Source organism: Chiloscyllium plagiosum, unplaced genomic scaffold, assembly GCF_037043375.1.
Source record: "Chiloscyllium plagiosum isolate Xiang-an unplaced genomic scaffold, Cpla_swu_hap1 HiC_scaffold_15, whole genome shotgun sequence".
NCBI classification, from domain to species: domain Eukaryota; kingdom Metazoa; phylum Chordata; class Chondrichthyes; order Orectolobiformes; family Hemiscylliidae; genus Chiloscyllium; species Chiloscyllium plagiosum.
Genome location: NW_028270153.1, coordinates 33,369,157 through 33,389,385, shown reverse-complemented (window position 1 = coordinate 33,389,385; position 20,229 = coordinate 33,369,157). Strand labels below are relative to the sequence as shown.

The window sequence follows — 20,229 nt, the reverse complement described above, 5'->3', positions numbered from 1 at the left end:
CTCTCCAGCACCTTGTTCAGTTGCACTAAGATTTCCCTACACTTGTGCACCAACTCCCTTGAAATAAGGGCCATCATTCCATTAGCGCACATAAGTATCCCCAGGTCCCTTTGCAGGCAGCATAGTGGCTCAGTGGTGAGCACTGTTGCCTCACAGCGCCAGGGACCTAGGTTTGATTCCAGCTTTGGGCGACTGTCTCTATGGAGTTTGCACATACTCCCCCTTGTTTGCATGGGTTTCTTCTGGGTGCTCCATTTTCCTCCCACAATCCAAAGATTTGCAGGTTAGGTGAACTGGCCGTGCTAAGTTGCCCACAGTGTTCAGGGATGTGTAAGTTTGGTACATTAGTCAGGGTTAAATATAGGATAATAGGTTGGGGAATGGGTGTGGACGGGTTACGCTTTGGAGGGTCGGTGTTTGTCACTAACAATACAGCTGGCAATGTTGCGGACATTTCCAATAGTCATTCATTATTCCTGTGACACAAAAGTAGCAACACATCAAAAACATCACCGGCTCCAAGGTACTTTCAGACATCCTTCCAACATCCCAAGGCCACGAAAGCATTAAATGAAGGCAAAGTTCTTTCATAGAACATACAACATAACAGCGCACTACAGGCCCTTCAGCCCTCGATTTTGCACCAACCTGTAAAACCAATCTGAAGCCCACCTAACCTACACTATTCGATTATCATTCCAATGACCAGTGAAATGCCTTTAAAGTTGGCAAGTCTACTACTGTTGCAGTAGGGCATTCCATGCCCTTACTACTCTGAGTAAAGAACCTACCTATGACATGTGTTCGAAATCTATCACCCCTCAATTTAAATCTATGTTCCCTTGTACTAGCCATCACCATCCAAAGAAAAAGGCTCTCTGTCCACCCTACCTAATCCTCTGATCATCTTGTATGTCTCTATTAAGGCACATTTCAACCTCCTTCTCTCTAACGAAAACAGCCTCAAGTCCCTCAGCCTTTCCTCATAAGGCCTTCCCTCCATACTCAGCGACATCCTGGTAAATCTCCTCTGCACCCTTTCCAATGTTTCCACATCCTTCCGATAATGCAGCAACCAGAACTGTATGCAATACTCCAAGTGTAGCCGCACCAGAGTTTTGTACAGCTGCAACATGGCCCAATGACTCCAAAACTCAATCCCTCTACCAATAAAAGCAGACATACCGTATGCCTTAACAACTTGGGCTCTATGCACATGGACACAGATCTCTCTGCTCATCCACACTACCAAGAATTTACCATAAACCCAGTACACTGTATTCCTGTTACTACTTCCCAAGTCAATCACCTCACATTTTTTTGGAAAAGTAATCAGCCGCCGTAAACAGTTTACCTTTAAGTTAAAAAAGGAACATGTATTTAGATAATATGCTTCCTGATCCAAGGGGATTCCCAAAGTACTTTAAAGCCAACAAAATACTTCTGAAGTGCAGCACTGAACTGTATTCCAAATATGATCAGAATCAACACTCATTAAAAATGTCATGACAGAAATATGTAGCAGGATAACGGTGAGTTCCCAATTCCTATTCCGCAGGAACTGTTAGAATTAATTTGTTTCACCCTGGTTTTATTTTTTCCAGTTTTCTGCAGACAAACTATAAAGCAATTAATGCCTTATGCACCAGTGCCTACCCGCAGTGTTCTCAATCCAATTTTCTAACATCCAATCACTCCAATTTCACAAACTGCACACATTCCCATCTTGTGCATTGTGTAGGTAAAGGTAAAATCAATAAGACTTTAAAGACTCAGCATATCAGATTATCCCATACATTTTCAGATCACAAACTGACAGAACCAGGTATTAACCAGCATCTGACACAGTTCTTCACTGATCAGGTGAAAAGTCTGCTGACAGCTCAGTGTTGATTAACAACCATTACTGCAATGTACCGTAATATGGCTAAGCCATACATATGGCAGAGTTTTAGTAGAGGATGCAGTTTATCAGTTACGGAGAAGATTCATGTAGTTTTTACAAAGTCCCTAAAATCTAATTTTAAAAACGCTAAAAACGAAACAACTTATATTGCCTGGCCTAAAGAGTTGTTGTGGTTCATCACTGGTATTGATGTTGAGTAGCAACAGAATTCTAAGGGGCCTTGGAGAAAGATTAACCAAAACTATGCAAAACCATACCTAAGTTGAAACTTTATTGCTGGAACAGCACAGCAGGTCAGGCAGCATCCAGGGAACAGGAGATTCGACGTTTCGGGCACAGGCCCTTCCTCAGGAAGCCAACCATACCTAACCCTTGAATACAACGTTTTTAATGTTTTCTGGCCAATCCAAATGTAAATGGACTTCCTAATATAGATTAGATTAGATTCGATTCCCTACAGTGTGGAAACAGGCCCTTCAGCCCAACAAGTCCACACCGACCCTCCAAAGAGTAACCCACCCAGTCCCATTTTCCTCTGACTCATGCGTTCAACACTACAGGCAATTTAGCATGGCCAATTCACCTGACCTGCACATCTTTGGATTATTCAAGGTTACTTGTTTAAAAATACATCAATGGCTTTCTGCAAACCAAGTCTGCTCAACTGCTGTTATACCGATCTTAAGAGGGCTGCTAACAGTCAACATGCAGGTCTGGCAACAAGCCCAACGTCAACTTTTCAAATTTGCCACGTCAAATCTCCCTCTCTCCTCCCCTTTAAGTGGAAAACATCTGCAAAGAATAGCATTCCTTAAATAGTAACTTAATCAATGAACATTACAAGATGTACACTTATTAGTCTCTAGCCTCCACTGTTACATTTTGACATGATTGACCAAAGACCACATGGGGATTGGACATTGGGCACAGGATTTGACATAGACAGCACTTTGATTCCGAATGTTACTGGGACAATTTGAAAAGAAAGACAGAATACCCAATGAAACAGGACCTCAAGTGTGCATATTTGAAGCAGTAAACTAAAAACATGGGATGACAGACAATGTCCAGTTATCTCATATACATGGCTCAAACACAAGTAACAATGGAAAACTGAATAGTGAAACAACATATTTTTTGATTTTCTCACAACTAATGAAGATGATAAGCCTTTTTGTAAAATCTAAGGCAGACTGTAAAGTTTTAATTAAAGCAAGCATCAGTGTCAACAAGCTTCACAATTCAGAGAAATGCTCGAATTCAGTCCAATCTACAATTGGAGCTATTCTGTCACAGTTTAGCAGTAAGGCTGTGACAGTTGACCTGCAAATGGCCAAACTACAAGGAAGGAAAGGAAACAAGTTCAGTTCTTCCACTTTTAGTTATTGTCCAGGAATTCCTGACTACCACTGTTGGAAAGTACATGTGTAAGGACAGGATAGGATTGTTCTCACGCATTTCAGAGTCAAATACTCAATGCCAAGTTGCACACCTTAACAGTCACATCAACAAATTATTTCTGAAAACATTTCTCTATCCAGAAGGAGGAAGCAGAGCCTTGACATCAAGAAGATTGAGGAAAAGAGAAAATAAAAGTGTGTAACACTGATTTCTCTACATCATATTGATGTACACCTTCTCAAGAGAAACAAAACGAATCCATATGGTCAAGTCAAGGAAGAGGAGTATTCTGTGTTGAAATGTGCGTTGACCATTTAGTTGTGGCAAGTTACTTTGGAGTTCACTTACAATTTGGCACTTTCTGCTTTTAGTACTGGATAATTCCAGATAGAATGCATCTAATCAACCAATCTAGAACCAAGTTCAACAGAAGTATAAGGCTATTCTGCATAAATAATCCATAAGAACATAGTGGTTTATTAAGTTTCATATTGGTAGCCTCCATCTCAACAATATTCTCACAGAAATTCTTTGCGTGGCAAAGCACCAGCTTAGTAGCTCCCAAGTGTACCATGCATCTATTCCAATAAAGTGCTATTCCACTTTCAGCAAACAGCAGTGCAAGCTGCAATATCTATTCTGCCAACTAGCTGATCACTTCCAACAAGATAAATGTAATGGCTGGTTTTTACTTTAATGCATTGTGATCCTCTGGAGTACATGATTGCACATTTAAGAAATAGATATCAGAGCCATTTCAGTATACATGAATTAACAGAGAATAATGTTTGAAAGTAGCAAATCTACTTTAATTATGATCCGACCTTTCCTGGTTTTACTACATTACCTCCATTCAAAAAAAAAAGCCACTTGGTTTAAATAACATCACAACTTCCTTATTATACTTTAACTTATTTTTACTTACTGTCTTTCTTTGTCTCGCTGTCCCTCTCCTTCATCAACGTAGTGCCAGTTTCTCCCCATTGTCTCTCAGGATTGCTCACAACCTCCTAGCGCTTTAAAATGAAGAGAACTCCCACCTGAAGTGAAATGTATAATCAGCAAATGTCATTTTTGCACAATAGCACCAATGCTGCAATGTCAATTAGCAGCCAGGCACAAAGTAACAAATAAAGCTCAATAAGCTACAGGTTTCAGTTAAGGCCAAAGTTGAACATGAAACATTTTAATAACAATGCCGATAAATGTGACCATCTTCTCCTTTGTTTCTACAGGTAGTTTTTCTATAAAGCAATGGTTGCATTCTTGTCTGACACCATAGTATAGAAAAATTGCATTTTACAAACAGTGATTGAAAGTTTTGCCTACGTAATCATGTTATAGCCAACACACATTTTAAAAGTTCGCGCTTTAGAAACAATGTTCCCAATTCGTCAATGTTATAGCAAATTCTCATTATTAAAACACGCTTTATAACAGAATGACCTGTATTTCAGTTTGACATAGCTATCAGTTGTTTTACTCCTAATGCAAAGTATAAACGATAAAAATCAGTCCCTGAAAAAAAAACAGCAGCAAGAACAGATAATTAACAGAAGGCAAAGCATTGAAAACAGCACCTAAAAAAATGAGTAATACTTTTTATTGCTGAACACTGTCAAAATATTGAAAAATTTACTCATGCTGTAATTATACTCTGCATACAAACAATTGCAAAAGATCTTGGATATTTCTATGTTCAAGTTCACTAGCACAAGGTTAATCATTTCAAAGGGAGTGCTGAATAAAAGAGTCTGCATACAACTGAAGTCTTCTTGTATTGAGGAAAAACTATTCATTGTTTGGATCAGGCCATGCCCACAAATGCTGGTGGGTTGTCTTTATTGCAGATCAATCATCCCAGGTCCACAAATTGCAGGACTTCACTGTACAAGTGTGCACCATTTAAATCTAGTGAAGCCTGGCAGGGATATCCAAAACCAAACAGAAATCAGGAACTGATTATGGTAATATGATAATTAAAGGATAATTGGGTGTGCGTTTGCTTCGGTGAAGTTTATAGGGGAACAAGCAATGTTAATGGAGTTTATGAAGGAAGAGGATAAATAAAACTCTTACTCGAAAAGCATATGCCTGGACTCCGCCTAACCAGCATTAACATTAAACATTCACTCCTTTCACCACAGGCAGATGGCAGTTGCAGTATATCAACAACAAGATACACTGCAATAATCACAGTACTCCAACTGTACTTCCAAACCTGTGAGCTTTACCACCAAGAACAGCAAGCACATGGGAACACCACTACCTGCAACTTTCCTTTCAAGTTACTAACTACCCCAACACCAACTCCTTCACTGTCACTGCCAATACCTTCGAACACCCTCGCTAACAGCACCATAGATGTACCCACATCAGATGGACTGCAATGATTCAAGAAGGCAGCTCTTCACCACCTTTCCAAGAGCAATTAGTTATGGATGATAAATGCTGGCCTTACCAGTGACACCCATATTCCATGAAAGAATTGAAACAAAAAATCCAAGTTACTGAAAGTTAACCTGAAGGCACAAACTTCACTTTTTTTTGATTATACAAGTGTGAATGTTTTTTCAACAATAATGAAGGCTGCAGGTTAAACCTATACTATTTTCACAACATTGCCATACCACATTTCTACGTATAAAACTGCACGAACATCAGCCAAAATCACCAGTAATCTGTGTTGAACATTCTTAATTCATAACAAACTGACATTTTATGAAACAGATCTCATGATTTCAGGGGGCCCCACTACACTTTATAGCCCACACAGGTCTTTCTGAACTTTTGTAATGATGGGGAATGGCCCAAACAGTTCATAAAATGCATAAACACAGCCATTTAAAGATTTTAGCCACGACAGAGAAACTAAATAGTTTTCATGTCAAACATCTCAATGCCTTGCACAGTCAATTAGGATAATTTTAAAATGCCAATAAATCCATAGAATGCCTACAGTTTCAAAACAGGTCATTTGACTCAACTTGTCAACTTCAATCCTCTGAAGCTTCTAAACTACTGGGCAATTTAACACGGCCAATCCACCTAACCTGCATGTTTTTGTGGGAGGAAATCGGAGCATTCAGAGGAAACCCATGCAGATGGGGAGGATGTGCAAACCATACACACCTACCCAAGGGTGGAATCAAACCCAAGTCCCTAACACTGTAAGGCAGCAGTGCTAATTATTGAGTCACCAAACTAAATGTACACATATTCAAGGTCCCTCAAAATGCAATGTGACAAGTGTCCAAAACATTTGCATCAGGGGAAAAACGGTGCTTCAGAGAGAAAAACAAAAGCAGTGGCCTTTTCAGTAACAAGGAATCACAATGCAAATCACATGGTAATATGGATTGGACAAGATGATCAGAATGCATTACTCCACAATAGACAAGCTAAAACCAAGGACAGAATACAGAGGTGGCTTGAATGAAAATGAAACTAGTCCTTTTTGGGGTCAATATGAATGGCTGCCCATTTCAAACATGGGCTTATGCGTTGAATGTTTCAGTTATTTTTAACAATACTTCACCAAATAAAGCAAATATATGATTGCAATAAATTCGCCATCATGACAACTTCTCAAAGATCACACTCAGTTGCTTAGCGACAGCAATAAAGGGAGGTGCTTTTCATAGAAATCCACTATAATTCAGGTAGTTTCTTGACATGACATTGCTATTGTCTCATTAAGTAGCTACACCATCCTCTTTCTTTCCTTCACAATAGGAAGACATTGATTTATAGGAGACATAGTTGCATTCTTAAACTTTGCCAATGGCTCTTCCTCTTATTGAGAAACAAATATAAAGAGATAACAACCTAGAAAAGCACCAGAACAATGTTCAAGCTTGAACTTTATTCAACACCATTCTTGACATTTTGTCAGGAGACAGTGGACAAAGAACGCTTGGCCTGCATTGTTCGGTTATGCACAAGATGGTGTATTTACATGGTTATTGAGAGCTATTATTTTTAAGATTTTCACAATACTGCACAAGTTCAAAAATAAGGCATAGAAAACCAACACTCAAATTTGATTATAAATCTCTGAAGGTACAGCCCTCAACTTTGCTAGCTTGAATTTGAAAACTTCTCTGGTTATTTATAAAGGGAAAGATTAGCTAAGTTGAATTTGGGTCCATTACAGACCGCAACAGGGGAATTTAAAACAGATATGCCAAGATAGAGGAGCTAAATAATCCATCCTCATAGATGATGATTAAAAAAACTCCCAGAAATAAGAGATCCAAGCGGCTGGAGATAATGAGAAACTGAAAGAAATTAGTGTTAACTTTAAAAAGAAACATTCAGCAAATAAAATGGGACAAGGTGACAAATCTTTCGGGCTTGATGATCAATATCCTCGAGCATTCAAAAAGATGGTTACAAGGAATGTGGATGCTGTGTGGGTGTTCTGCTTCTGGGGATGGGATGACTGACATGGATGAGTTGGACTGAAGCATCTGTTTCTGAGCTGTAAATCTCTATGACTCTCCGATTACACAGGTTGGACTTTATAAAATGTATCCAGGAGAGATTTTTCATGCCAGTAAATAAATAGTTCTCAGAGAGATGGGCAGTGTTAGACCTAATCCTAGAAAATGAAGCTAGTCACATGGCTCAAGCATCACTTGACCCAAAACAAAACACATTGAAAAGTTCATCAACTTCACAAACAACTTCCACCCTAACCTCAAGTTCACCTGGACAATCTCAGACATTTCCCTCCCTTTCCTGGACCTCTTAATCTCCATTTCTGGCGACCAACATGGACTTCAAATTCACAGACTTGCACAGCTACCTGGACTACATCTCCTCCTACCCCTCTCGAGTAAAACGCTGTCCCTTACTCCCAATTCCTGTGCCCCCACTGTATCTGGTCCCAGGAGGAGCAATTCCACTCGAACACTCCAGAAGGCCTCCGACCTCAAGGACCGCAAATGCCCCTCCCACATGTTCCACGATGCCCTCCAGTACATCCTTGAACCCCACCCATCCAACCACAACAAGGATTAAAACCCCCTGGTCCTCATATTACACCCCACCAATCTCCAGATACAGTGCATCATCCTTTGCCATATCTGCCACCTACAGTCAGACCTCACCACCAGAGATATATTTCCCTCCACACCCCTACTAGCAATCTGCAGAGACCATTCCCGCCTCAACTCCCTTGTTAGGTCCACGCGCCCCCCCCCCCCCAACTAAGCCACCCTCCACTCCCGGCACTTTCCATTGCCACTGCAAGAGGTCTAAAACCTGCACCCAGACCTCCCCCTTCACCTCGGTCCAAGGCCTCAAAGGAGCCTTCCACAACCAGCAGAGGTTTTCTTGCACATCCGAACACTTCATCGACTGTCCGCTACTCTCAATGTGATCTCCTCGACATTGGGGAGACAGGCCACAAACTCATGGAACATCCCCAGGACACATGTACCAAACCACCCCACCATCATGTAGCCAACCACTCCAACTCCCACAAGCAAGGACAAGCAAGTCCTGAGCCTCCTCCACGATCAAATGCTAGCCACCTGACGCCTGGAGGAAGAACGTCTCATTTTCCAACTTGGGGCCCTCTAACCACACGGCAATGTCAATTTCACCAGTTTCCTCTTCTCCCCTCCCCAACCTCAGCCCAGATCCAACCCTCCAACCAGGCACCACCCTCGAACTGCTGTACCTGTCCATCCTCCTTCCCACCTATCACTTTCACCTCCAACCCTGCATCCATGTATTACCTTCCCAGCTAACTTTCCCCCCGCCCCCCCACTGCTCCTATTCACCTCTCAACCGCCTTCTGCCCCCCCCCCCATAGTGATCAGCTGGTAAACTGGGCAGGAGCAATGGTCGATGGAATTTAATTCTGATAAGTGCAAGGTGATGCATTTTGGGAGGTCTAATAAGGGAAGGGCATACACAGTGTATAGTAGGTCCCTCAGGAATTTTGAGGAACAAACAGACCTTGGTGTACAAGTCCACAGATTCCTGAAGGTGTCAGTACAGGTAGATAGGGTGGCGAAGGTGGCATAAAGGATGCTTGTCTTTGTTAGCCAGAGAATAGAATACAGTAGCAAGGAAGTCTAGTTACAAAGGCCACAGATAGAATACTGTGCACAGTTCTGTTGATAGTGCTGAAGAGGAGGCAGAGGAGATTCATCAGGTTGTTACCCGGGATGGAAAGTCTCAGTTATTAGGAGAGACTGGATAGGCTGGGTTTGTTTTCCCTGTAGCAGAAGAGGCTGAGTGGACATCTGATTGAAGTAGACTATATAATAAGATATAGATAGAGTAGATTATAAGAATCTTTTCCTCATAGCAGACATGTCTAAGACTACAGGGCACAAATTTAAGGCGAGTAAGTGGTTTAAGAATCTAAGGAAAACTTTTTTTCACCTAGTGGCAGAAATATGCAATGTGGTCGAGAGGACGGCAAAGGCAGATACTCTTGCAACATTTAAGGAGCATCTGGACAAGCATTTAAAATGCAATGGCAAAGTAGGCTATGGACCAAGGGCAGATAAACAGGATTAGTGTAGTTTGGTGTTTGTTGCCCAGCATAGACAACAGCCTGAAAGGTCCATGCTGTATAACTCCCACCATTAGTAATAACTGATGCTATCCAACTGTCCTTGTTTGTTTTCTTGTCCACATGGAAAACGTACACTAACTTTCTGTTCTCAAGCTACACATTAGTTCAGGGCATCTTAAGTTTAGATGCAGAACAAGGCGTCAAGCCAAAACCAAAGACGGCTAGAATTTCCCATTCTCATCAAACCCAGAATTTTCTGTATCATTGAGAATACTTTAAAAAGAAAAAAAACACACAGGAATGACATTTTGGTAAAAGGAGATTGTGTTTAAAAAAAATGGTGAACAAACAAAAAAGCACAACATTAATTTAGTCCCTTACATACCCTATTGAAGTCATACTACAATTCTTCATCAAAAAAGCTTTTTCAGTTATAATAAGTTAGTACATTTCAGTTGAATGGCTAGGTGGGGGATGATCACGAGAAGAGGACCACAGAGGAGGAAAAGAACCAGATTTTGTGCTCATGCATCCAATCAAATGCTCTCTACTTGGATGTGTACATATGCAGATGTCAGTTGTAGACAAAAATCAAGCTCAGTTATGAAATCCTCACTGTTGAAGCAGCCTGCTAACATTCACTGTTTTGGTTCATATTTGAAGAAAGTTGATTTGGGTATGGCACTGGACGCTTGCCAAAACACACGTAACTATACCCAAGTATAAGGCACCTCCTTAGGACAAGAGAAGAAATAGCCCAAATAAACTAGAGCCACAGCTTAGAGCTTGTCATTTGATTCATGTTAAGCAAAAAGCCACATTTCTCCGAGCAATCTACCTAATATATGAAATTACATATTTGCCATAACAGTGTGCTGCACGTACTCCACTCATCTGCTATTACAGTGAATAATGCTTCTCAAAGGCTGGCAATTCAACCAACCAGGATTACTACTGGATCAGGCAACGAAGAACTTTACGCATTCTGTTGCTAATATATCTACAACCAAATTTTACCCATAAAGTTCTGAAATAGTCTAAAAAGGTAGGGCAGGTGACTGAGGGAGAGCACTTTGGGGCCAGCAACCATAATTCTATTAGTTTTAAAACAGTAACGAAAAAGAATAGGCCAGATCTAAAAGTTGAAGTTCTAAATTGGAGAAAGGCCAATTTTGATGGTATTAGGCAAGAACTTTCAAAAGCTGATTGGGTGCAGATGTTTGCAGGTAAAGGGACAGCTGGAAAATGGGAAGCCTTCAGAAATGAGATAATGACAGTCCAGAGAAAGTATATTCCTGTTAGAGTGAAAGGAAAGGCTAGTAGGTATAGGGAATGCTGAATGACCAAAGAAACGGAGGGTTTGGTTAAGAAAAGGAAGGAAGCATATGTAAGGTATAGACAGGATAGATCGAGTGAATCCTTAGAGTATAAAGGCAGGAGGAGTATACTTAAGAGGGATATCAGGAGGGCAATAAGGGGACATGAGATAGCTTTGGCAAATAGAATCAAGGAGAATCCATAGGGTTTTTACAAATACATTAAGGACAAAAGGGTAACTAGGAAGAGAATAGGGCCCCTCAAAGATCAGCAAGGCAGACTTTGTGGAGAGCTGCAGAAAATGGGGGAGATACTAAATGAGTATTTTGCATCAGGATTTACTGTGGAAAAGGATATGGAAATAGATGGTGACATCTTGCAAAATGTCCATATTATAGAGAAGGAAGTGCTGGATGTCTTGAAACGCATAAAGGTGGATAAGTCCCCAGGCCTGATCAGGTGTACCCGAGAACTCTGTGGGAAGCCAGAGAAGTGATTGCTGGGCCTCTTGCTGAGATATTTGTATCATCGACAGTCACAGGTGAGGTGCTGGAAGACTGGAGGTTGGCTAATGTGGTGCCACTGTTTAAGAAAGGAGGTAAGGACAAGCCAGGGAACTGTAGACCAGTGAGCCTGACCTTGGTGGTGGGCAAGTTGTTGGAGGGAATCCTGAGGGACAGGCTGTACATGTATTTGGAAAGGCATGGACTGATTAGAGTTAGTCAACATGGCTTTGTCCGTGGAAAGTCATGTCTCACAAACTTGACTGGGGTTTTGAAGAAGTAATAAAGAAGATTAATGAGGGCAGAGCGGTGGATGTGATCTATATGGACTTCAGTAAGGCATTCGACAAGGTTCCCCATGGAGACTGACTAGCAAGATTAGATCTCATGGAATACAGAGAGAACTAGCCATTTGGATACAGAACCGGCTCAAAGGTAGAAGACAGAGGGTAGTGGTGGAGGGTTGCTTTTCAGACTGGAGGCCTGTGACCAGTGGAGTACTACAATGATCAGTGCTGAGCCAACTACTTTTCATCATTTATATACATGATTTAGATGTGAGCATAAGAGGTACAGTTAGTAGGTTTGCAGATGACACCAAAATTGGAGGTGAAGCGGACAGCGAAGAGGGTTACCTCAGATTACAACAGGATTTGGACCAGATGGGCCAATGGGCTGAGAAGTGACAGATGGAGTTTAATTTAGATAAATGTGAGTGCTGCATTTCGGGAAAGCAAATCTTAGCAGGACTTATATACTTAATGGTAAGGTCCTAGGGAGTGTTGCTGAACAAAGAGACCTTGGAGTGCAGGTTCATAGCTCCTTGAAAGTGGAGTCGCAGGTAGATAGGATAGTGAAGAAGGTGTTTGATATGCTTGCCTTTATTGGTCAGAGTATTGAGTACAGGAGTTGGGAGGTCATGTTGCAGCTGTACAGGACATTGGTTAGGCCACTGTTGGAATACTGCGTGCAATTCTGGTCTCCTTCCTTTCAGAAAGATGTTGTGAAACTTGAAAGGGTTCAGAAAAGATTTACAAGGATGTTGCCAGGGTTGGAAGATTTGAGCTATAAGGAGAGGTTGAATAAGCTAGGGCTGTTTTTCCTGTAGCGTCGGAGGCTGAGGGGTGACCTTATAGAGGTTTATAAAATCATCAGGGGCATGGATAGGATAAATACACAAAGTCTCTTCCCTGGGTCAGGGAGTCCAGAACTAGAGGGCATAGGTTTCTTTTATAATTTTCCCCTCTCCCCCTAAACCTAAGGGGCGATGTTTACACGCAGAGGGTGATAAGTGTATGGAATGAGCTGCCAGAGGAAGTGGTGGAGGCTAGTACAATTGCAACATTTAAGAGGCATTTGAATGGGTATATTAATAGTAAGGGTTTGGAGGGATATGGGCCAAGTGCTGGCAGGTGGGACTACATTGGGTTGGGATATCTGGTTGACATGGACAAGTTGAACCGAAGGGTCTGTTTCCATGCTGTACATCTCTATGACTGAGTCTAATTTAACTTTCCAATCTTAGATACAATTTGAATTGTCAGACTGAAAATTGGAGCTCTTTTTAAGAAGCATTTCTTGTCAGAAAATGACAACCCTTGTGGAATATGGTCAAAGTAACAGGATGTTTGTGCAATATGCACACCATCTACATCACGCAGGCATTCCATGTTGGAGGCCACCATGTACAGTTATAGCAGTATGATTATGCTGTCACTTCCCATCTTTGGAGAACTCAGTTCAAAACAAATAACTATCAGAAGGGAGGCACTGAACATGATAAACAGAGTGATTTAGTTCCTTAAAGAATACAGATTAAAATGCTGCAATCCAACTTACAAAGCCAAAAATACCCAACAGGAAACACAGATTTCACTTCTCCAATATGGACCAACAAAGCACGAGGCTCTGCAAGGTGTTAAGGCATAATTCATGATGTTCAAAAAAAAAAGTGAGACAATCTAACTGTCCACAAGTTCACTTTGAAAAAATGTGAAACTGACTTTAGATTTAATTACTCATTTTTCAATTCATTCTCTTCAAATATTCCTTGGAAAATTTTTCTGAATGTCATGACGAGAAACTTGACAGACACCAGAGTCAGAGTCATACAGCGTGGAAACAGACCTTTTACTCCAACTCATCTACACCGAGTATGCTCCTAAACTAAACCTGTCCCACTTGACTGTGAATGGGCCATATCCCTCCAAACCTTTCCTATTCACGGATCTATCCAAATGCCTTTTAACTGTTGCAACTGTACCTGCATTCACCACTTCCTCAGGCAGTTCATTCCATATACAAACCATTCTGTAAAACAAGTTGCCCCTCACATCTTTTTAAAATTTTCTCCTCTCACCTTAAAAATATGCCCACTGGTTTTGAAATTATCCACAAGAGGGCAAAGATCCTTGCTACTCATTATTTCCCTTATGATTTCAAACACCTGTATGTGGTCACCCTCAACCTCCTATACTCGTTTGACAAAGATCCCAGCCTATTCTTCGAACACAAACCCTCCATTATTTCTGGCAACATCCCGCTAAATCTTTTCTGAACCCTCTCCAATTTAAAATATCCTTCTTATAGCAGGGCGATAGAACTGTACACACATACTCCAGAAGAGGCCTCCCCCTATCAAACTTCAATATGACATCCCAACTTCTATACACAAATAAAAGGTCTGAGCGATGAAGGCAAGCGTGCTAAATGCCTTCTTAAATCACCCTGTGAAGCCAATTTCAAGAAATCATGTACTTGAAGCCCTGGGTCTTCCTGTCTGGCAACACTACACACAGTCCTACCATTAACCGTGTAGTCTTGTCCTTGTTTGTCTTACCAAAATGCAATACTTCGCATTATCCAAACTAAATCCCATCTGCCACTCCTCAGCCCATTGACCCAATTGATCAAGATCTCTGGAAACTTAAATAACCTTTGTCACTTTCCACTGTACCACCAATTTTGACATCATCTGCAAATTTACTAACCATGCCTCCTATCTTCTCATCCAAATCATTTATATTGGTGACAAACAAAAGCAGACCCAAACCAGATCCCTACGGAACAATGGCCATAGGCCTCCAGGCCGAAAAACAACCTTGTGCCACCACCCTCTTTCTCCTACCATCAAGGAAATTTTGTATCCAATTGACAAGCTCAGTCTGAATCCCACATTATCTAATTTTACTACTTAGTCAACTATGCGGAACCTTGTCAAAATGTTTTACTGAAGTTAATACAGACAATGTCTATTGCTCTGGCCTCAATCGTTTCGGGTACTTCCTCAAAAAAATACAAATCTGAGAGACACTATTTCCCTCACACAATAGATTACTGAAAAGCCTAGCAAAATATGCATTTACATTTCTCTTTTTCCTTTATTAGAACTATTCATCTTTATGGCTTGTTTTGCCTTGATCTGCACAGCATCCTTAAAACAGGATTTCTCCAGTTTCCTCATTTCCCCATCCCCCACCTTGTCTCAGTCCCAACCCTCGAACTCAGCACCGCCTTCCTAACCTGCAATTTTCTTCCTGACCTCTCCGCTCCCACCCCCACTCCGGCCTATCACCCTCACCTTGACCTCCTTCCACCTATCACATTTCCAACGCCCCTCCCCCAAGTCCCTCCTCCCTACCTTTTATCTTAGCCTGCTGGACACACTTTCCTCATTCCTGAAGAAGGGCTCATGCCCGAAACGTCGATTCTCCTGTTCCTTGGATGCTGCCTGACCTGCTGTGCTTTTCAACAACACATTTTCAGCATCCTTAAAACATTCAAGCACAAGAATTTGACAGTCTTAGCTGCCAACTTCCATTAACACAAGGAGGATGACAGCAGAAAATAAAAGTTTGACCTCAGGAAGAAATCTAAGAATTTCAAAAATATGTTTTTATATTGAACTGTTAACATTTTATTTTAAAAAAAGTAATGATACATCATGGCAAACTAAAATACAAAGTAAAAAGAACAGCAGAAAGACAACACTGGCCCAAGAATCAGGCTACAAAATTCCTTCAGGCATGACCAAAAAAAACTTCCTTACGCGAATCAGAAAATTAAGGCAATGTTACAATTATCATCACTCCAATTCACATTGCAACATTTGTTTGGACATAAAAATATAAATTTACATTTGGTTGACTGATTAAGTGCTTGTCACCACCTAACAAGTTGGCTTATTTGACTAGTTGGAGTGATTTTATTATGTCTGAACTAAAGATCACATCCAAGCTTCTCCCTGAATATTGCTCCTGCTGCTCAAGCATGCAAAGACCCACAAGCAGCAGTTATTCAAAATCACATAAAATGTTATCTTCGATTGGCAAATTCACATTGTTGTAAGCCGCAAATCTCGCAAAATAAACTTAAAGAAAGGCTGCTGCTACTTCAAAACATATACCATCAGTTTAAACACTGGACTGTCACAATTAGCAGGGTCTTATTAGTGTGTCCCAGTACGATGGTTTCCTCCCCCACTCCATCCAATTTGAGCAGGAAATTTGTAATGGGAAACTCCCAGTTGCACACAGTTAAAAGATATCTTTACCACAAACTCCCCAAGTGGAAAAGATTTGGGCAAGTATTGGTACATTCTGTTGTGTTTATTTTTAAGTACAAGCTTTGTTCTTGAGCATGCCCACAATGATTAAAAATTCCACGGAATCTGAAACATCACTGTTCACAATCAATGATCCTCTCAGAGATAATGGTGGTCAACATTTAAAGCTGCTTTAAGACAGTTTGACGAAATAACAGATGACATGGACATGGAGTACAAATCAAGTTGCCATGCTTTTGTCAGAATTGACATTATCTTTGAAGGTGCTTTTAAAGACACACCGAAATTGAGACAAAGTTAAAAATCACAAAGCACCTGGTTATAGTCCAAAAAGTTTATTTGGAAGCACTAGCTTTCAGAGCACTGCTCCGTCATCTGTCCAAAAGCTAGTGCCTCCAAATAAACCTGTTGGACTATAACCTGGTGCTGCTGCTTTTTAACCTTGTACACCCCAGTCCAACACCAGCACCTCCAAATCATGAAATTGAGACACTAGTTTCAAATGTGCTTACTTCCACAGTAATGACAACAAAGTATGGCAGCATTGTGGCTCAGCAGTTAACATTGCTGCCTCACAGTACCAGAGTTGGGTTTTAATTCCAGCCCTGGTGACTATATGTATGGAATTTGCATGTTCTCCCTGTATCTACCCATGTTTCCGCCCAGTGCTCCAGTTTCCTCCTACAGTCCAAAGATGTGCAGGCTAGGTGCATTAGCCCCGGTAAATGCTAGGTTATGGGGATTGGGTAGGGGTGGAATGCTTTTCGGAAGGTCAGTGCAGACTCAATTTGAACAAAGTCAAGAGGACACTGGACTGCTCAAATCAAATGTTAAAAATCTTCAAATTCTTATTTGAACTAACCACTCGGATTACTAACTCCTGTCTTAAATATAATGAAGATTTCAAACGCTTGATCGTCACAGATCAAATGTTTTGTGATGATACAGAATTGCAGCAATGTAGAACTTCAGTGTAGCATGCACCTTAATTCATCACCTGAAAACTGTATGCAACTTCCAAACGGTGTAAAAGTTGGAAGCATACGGAAAAAGAGATACGTAAATATTGGAAGGGGAAGGAGTTGGAAGTAAAATATAGATAAGAATGTACTGAAATACATAATATTTATGTTGTGCCAAAAACATTTAGAATACATTTGTTCAAATACACTGCATTCCAAACATATTTCTCCCCCTCACCCCTTTATCTGGGAGTATTATTGGATCACAAAGTTCTCATTCCACTCAGTTATTCATGTATTTAGCTAAACATCTGTTCCTCTCACTGGACAGCACAAATATTCAGCTCAACGTTCTCATAATAAGCACAAAATATGAAGGTGTACACAGCTTCACAACATTTCAAATCTTGGCACCAATTTACTACATTTCAACAGGATCAATGGGGACAGCTTCAGAACCACCTTGTGGGTTCCCAAACTTCTGACAGTTTTCTCATTCACATATTTGTTAATGACCAGAAACCAAACATCACTTCCAACATTCCAATCAATTTCAGCAGTTTTTATCTTTAGAATGAAATAAAATTGTCACGGATACCAAATCAGCTGCAAATTTAGGCAAATTTACTTAGATACCAACAGCCCAATGGTGATCTACCAACAGAGCCTTTTGACATGGGATACAGATCAATACTGTTGGTAGAAGGATCCTGAATGCAATCATAAATCTTGTGCCAACTTTATTGAGCAGAACAAGTATGGAAGTTTGTTTAGTCCTCTGTCTCTGCTCACAGTTCCTTAACCCATCTTTTCCATTAAAGATAACCAGCACATCCCATTTGCTTTAAAAATATTTGCACTGTTTGAGTTTATTTTTTAAATTGATTTATTTGCACAAATTACTCGTCAAGAGCAGCCGGTAAACACACAAATATGACTGAAGTCAGTTACTTCTGTTGTCTTAAAATCCTCTGACACAACCATTAATTTCTGATAAATTATTAAAATTCAGTATTACAAAAGAATATTCCTTATAATAAAGCAGTACCTCAACAACATGTTTTCATTAAATATGAACTGTGAAATCAAGCATATTTCACGAATTATCTCAGGTCTTCAGCCGTGAAACATTTCATAGAATAGGGAAGCCCTTTCCGGGACATATCTGTTTTCATTGGAAACTCCAACCAGGAAGTGGTTGAATAGGATGCAACTGCTTCTACAGCCCTGCGAATGTGTGCATGCAGTGCTGGAGCACATTTGCACCAACAAATGAAGGATGTGGGCAAACAGCACCCTAGCTTAGCCCAGCAGCCAAAGTATCAGGTTTTCCTACCAAAGTGGAAACCCCCAAAACACGGTTGTCGTCTTTTTTTAAAACGATATTTTAATTACACAGCCAAGTTCGAAAATGTCTGTAACTCCTGAAATAAAATAACCAAACCGTGCTAAGTGTATGCCCTTTACAAGTCCTAAACTAATGTTCATTTTTCTTTATACGGATCCGATTTGCGAAGTAGAACTAAGTTATAAAACATTTCCATTATTTGAAGGTTTGTTGTTATGAATGATTCACTTGTGATCATTATAATAGGTGCTCAATGCTTTACCCTTATGTAATAATCGCACATGTAATCAAGAAGATTAATAATTTAATAAGGTTAAGGTTAACCTGAAAAAAAGAAAACATTCAAGCAATATGCGTTTCTTTTTTTAAAAAGGGGTCTTCGCATTTCCTTCCTGGTGGAAAGCAATACGTAAATACATACATCTAACTTTGCCCTTTACGTGTAAACAGCATCCTCGCAAACTCGGATGCAATTCAACATGCTCTGCTACCTGTTACCACCTTTTCCAGCAAATATGTAAAGCAAGAGAAATTAACCAGCCCTCTATTTACGGCCAACAAGGAGGAAGCGGCACATAGGCGAAATCATGTGGACAGACTAACAGTTTACATCCCCAACTCTTCCAAAAATCTGGAGGGGTTTTTTTTTCCGCAAAATAAAACTGAAATTTGAAAAAGCGGTCGAGGAGTTTCTTCCCCAAGATTAAAAAGAAAAAGGACTAACCGTTATAATTAAAAGTCAGAAGACGAAACGAGGCGAGATTGGCCTCCCAGGATCCAGACGGTTTTAAGAGGTTTTACTGGTTTAAGTCTTTGGGGGTGGGATGGTTGGATAACCTCCCCCACCCCCACTCCCCCCTAAAGCTGCCTCCAGACAAAGTCGGGCCTGGGTGGGAGACAATGCCCGGCCTGGCCTGGCCAGAGCAGGCCTCACACCGCCATCTCCCCCTCACTCGCTTTTAGCCCGCCCCAGGGTCGGAGACAGAAGGGGGGGCGCGGGGGGGTCAGGCTGAGGGAGAGTGAGCTCGAGCTCGAGCTCCACCACAGGCCGGGGGGGGGGGGGTCTGTGGAGCCGAGAGACGGGCGTTGACGCAGCAGCAATGGAGCCCGGGCCTCGCTTCCCCCACCCCACCCCCACAACCCCGGGGCTCGGGCCGCACACTCATTCCGGGTCTAAACCCACCGCCAGAGCGGAGCAAAAACACAAATACACAGCACGCTGACTGAACAATATCAGAGCGATCCGCGCCCGACACACTCACCGATCACCCCATGTATGTGTGCAACAACGGAAAAGGGCCCCGAAACCACTGAAGAGGGAAGGAAAAAATGATCCCGAGAAGCAGTCTCTGCCTCCTCCTCCTCCTCCTCCTCCCAGTCCTGAGTAACCAGGAACCTGCTCCCCCTCACCAGCGGAAACCACAGCCTGGTATTGTGGGTAAGTCAAAGACCCAGCCCTGCCTTCTTCAACTCAATCCCACACACAAATACAGCAGTCCCTGCCTCCTTCAACTCACTTACACACACAGACACATATAAATACAACAGTTCCTGCCTTCCTCAACTCAGTCACACATACACACACTCACACATAAATACAACAGTCCCTGCCTCCTTCAACACAATCACACACAAACACAACAGTCCCTGCTTCCTTTAACTCAGTCACACACACAAATATAACAGTCCC

At 41.3% G+C, this 20,229-nt stretch overlaps 1 protein-coding gene across 3 annotated transcripts in view; it reads right to left on the bottom strand.

Annotated features, from left to right (window-relative positions):
* The window catches only part of zbtb46 (zinc finger and BTB domain containing 46), a 106,636-nt gene extending 86,688 nt beyond the window's left edge, over nt 1-19,948 (bottom strand). The window contains exons 1-2 of one of the 3 annotated variants that reach the window (XM_043710445.2): nt 19,802-19,948; nt 4,233-4,347 (exon numbers count right to left, since the gene is read on the bottom strand). In XM_043710445.2, the coding sequence (XP_043566380.2) occupies nt 4,233-4,291 (59 nt within the window). In that variant the 5' untranslated portion in view covers nt 4,292-4,347; nt 19,802-19,948. Of the gene's footprint in view, nt 1-4,232; nt 4,348-19,263; nt 19,548-19,801 lie in introns of those variants that run through there. The other 2 variants (XM_043710448.2, XM_043710447.2) reach the window with 2 other exon arrangements.
* Nucleotides 19,949-20,229: the final 281 nt, after the last annotated feature.